This window comes from Cephus cinctus, unplaced genomic scaffold, assembly GCF_000341935.2.
Source record: "Cephus cinctus unplaced genomic scaffold, Ccin1 Ccin1_scaffold0238, whole genome shotgun sequence".
NCBI classification, from domain to species: domain Eukaryota; kingdom Metazoa; phylum Arthropoda; class Insecta; order Hymenoptera; family Cephidae; genus Cephus; species Cephus cinctus.
Window position 1 is genome coordinate 1 of NW_014332954.1, and position 2,600 is coordinate 2,600.

General features: G+C 34.4%; 1 protein-coding gene across 1 annotated transcript in view; it reads right to left on the reverse strand.

The window, feature by feature from the left end:
* Positions 1-153: 153 nt before the first annotated feature.
* Positions 154-2,600, reverse strand: part of LOC107265724 — a 5,146-nt gene continuing 2,699 nt past the window's right edge. The window contains exons 4-5 of the mRNA XM_015735462.2: positions 647-832; positions 154-586 (exon numbers count right to left, since the gene is read on the reverse strand). Coding sequence (XP_015590948.1) covers positions 244-586; positions 647-832 — 529 coding nt within the window. The 3' untranslated portion in view covers positions 154-243. The remainder of the gene's footprint in view (positions 587-646; positions 833-2,600) is intronic.

The window sequence follows — 2,600 nt, forward strand, 5'->3', positions numbered from 1 at the left end:
CTGTGATGTAGCTGAGGTGTGGAGAGTGAGGATTCAGGACCCACAGATGTTCACAATGGCCCCCGTTCGCTGAATCAATCACTGTAGAAAAGGATGAGCTAGTGTCACAATACAGCAGAGTGCACAATGCATCCGAAGCCATAAAATAAAATGATACAATTAAAACATCCATGTCTTTTTAAAAGACTAAAGCGTACTTATGTATACTAAAAAATCGAAATTACGAATAATTATAAGTGTAATTTACGTATGTATCTTGAGCAGTTCTGCACATATTAAAAAAATACCCTGTTTCGGGGCGTCACCAGGGTAACCTTTCTTGTAAGAAATATTCATTAAATAATTTATTATGTTATTTATACCTTGTTGGAATATTATTGTAAGAATTTGAAAAAAAGCGTCGAGGGGATATTGTTGACATACAATTCGGAATCTTTTGATTACAAAGCTGAAAAGTTGCAGCACTGCTATTATCAGTAGAACATTGCAGATAACACAGTACCATGAGTTTGTAGTTAATGGTGAGAACCACCATCTAATCCAATGTTTTGATTCATTCTGGTCACGTTTGATGTACACTTGAAATCTAATTATTGCAATTATTCGAATAATTTTCATACATTGCTTTTTTAATGATGTGTCATACCTTGTTTGAGTGAGTACGATATTGTAGGCTATCACTCTGATTCTTTTAGATGTTAAACTAAACCCTAAAAGGGATACATCAGCTTCTTTTCTTATTAGCATTCCTATCACACCTGTTCCCTTTGTTACATTACCATTGGTTTTGAAATCACCCCACTTGTTATCAATGCAAGGGACGTATTTCGTTCTGGATATAATAACGCAGTAATAACAAACAATACATTTGTATTAAGGAACATACTTGAGTAGGGTAACTGTTTTCAGGGTCAAATTATGAAATTTTTGTAAGGACTCTATTTTCTATAACAAAATTAACTTTACGATGTATATTAACGTGAGTGCATCCTAGTTCTACACCGTTAACTCTACACAGTACTCAACCCTTTTAGTGCCGAACAACGATATATCATTGCGTATACGATGGCGCCTTACTATTCGAATCGCGAGAGAACTCTGGCTTAAAATAAATTTATAAAAACCTTAGGAATTATCCCTTTATTTCGTAATATGTTCCTTTTTCGAATTTTGTAAATATCATTTTTACATTTTTTTAATGATTTTTTTCTCAAACCTTTCTAAATTAAGGTATTACTACGGACTGAAAAGTTATATGCATCGGGCACGGTCTCACAGTGGATGTAGTACTGTATACGTATACATATACACCGACGTTCTCTCGTCAGCCGTCGTACGAGAGATTTCGTAATAAATATCGACTTCTTTCATGCCGGACCGAAAAGTTATATGCATAGGGCACGGTCTCACAGTGGATGTAGCAGTGTATACGTATACATATACACCGACGTTCTCTCGTCAGCCGTTGTACGAGAGATTTCGTAATAAATATCGACTTCTTTCATGTCTATCAATAAATCCTATGAATAAAAAGTTCTAACTAAAAATCTAAAAAATTTCTAATTTTGCTTCCTTATAGAGGGCGCTATGTGACGGTGGAAAATTTTCCTGTCGAGATTTTCATGTCACCATGTTCAGAATGTGCCAAAACGTCGAGAAAACACATTTGGAGAAAATGTCCGGATGTGTGTGTGTGTGTGTGTGTTAATTTGTTTTTATGAAATCTGTGGTTGAATGTTTAATAGATAAAAATAAAATTAATGTTTGAATTTTGTATGAAAATTTTTATCAAAACTTTCATGTGATTAGTTTCTAATAATTAATAATATTTACTTGAATGAAGGGTAAATATACTTGAACTAAAAGAGTATTATAGATTTAATATTTGTAAAGTCCTCATTCGATATCTTAAGGCAATCACTCAACTGATCTAGTGCGATACAATATATTGTAGATGTGTGTAATAGCCTCCCAAAATTCAAACGTGTATAACTCGAGAACGGATTTAGCTGCCCCCCAATTTTGCAGGCATATGTAGCTCTATAACCACTTCATTGACTATAATTTTCGTCATGATTGAAGCTGTGGCTCAAAATTGATATCATTTTCAAATTTCCAAAAAAAGGACGTTCGCACTCTAGCGATCGCAAGTTTTGTGATAATCGTCTAAATAGTTCTTGACAAAGAGATATGTATCCAAGGTTGGCTGGTATTGCATTTGGACCGAATCGATCGAGAAGTTTTGATTTTATGATATTTTGAATTTTTCGAAAAATTAAATTTATCAATATAACTCCCGTCAACTTTGACGTATTGAGCTCCAATTTTCGAAAAGTATAGAGTATCATTTAGCCGTGATATGTCTCAAATTTGGCGGAGATTGGTAAAACAGATCTGACTATACATATCTTCAAGTTTTTGAATTTCAGCCAATTCAAAAATATTAGGCCCGAAGAGATCATGCAAGAGATTTATCCTTGCATGCGTTTTCTACAGTATGAAGCACCCCAAGTTGTGAGAGGCATGGGGACTCGTTAAACAAGCTGCAAGTTGAAACTTGCAATTTGCTTCCTCCGAATCGTAAGTAGTGTACGAAGTCC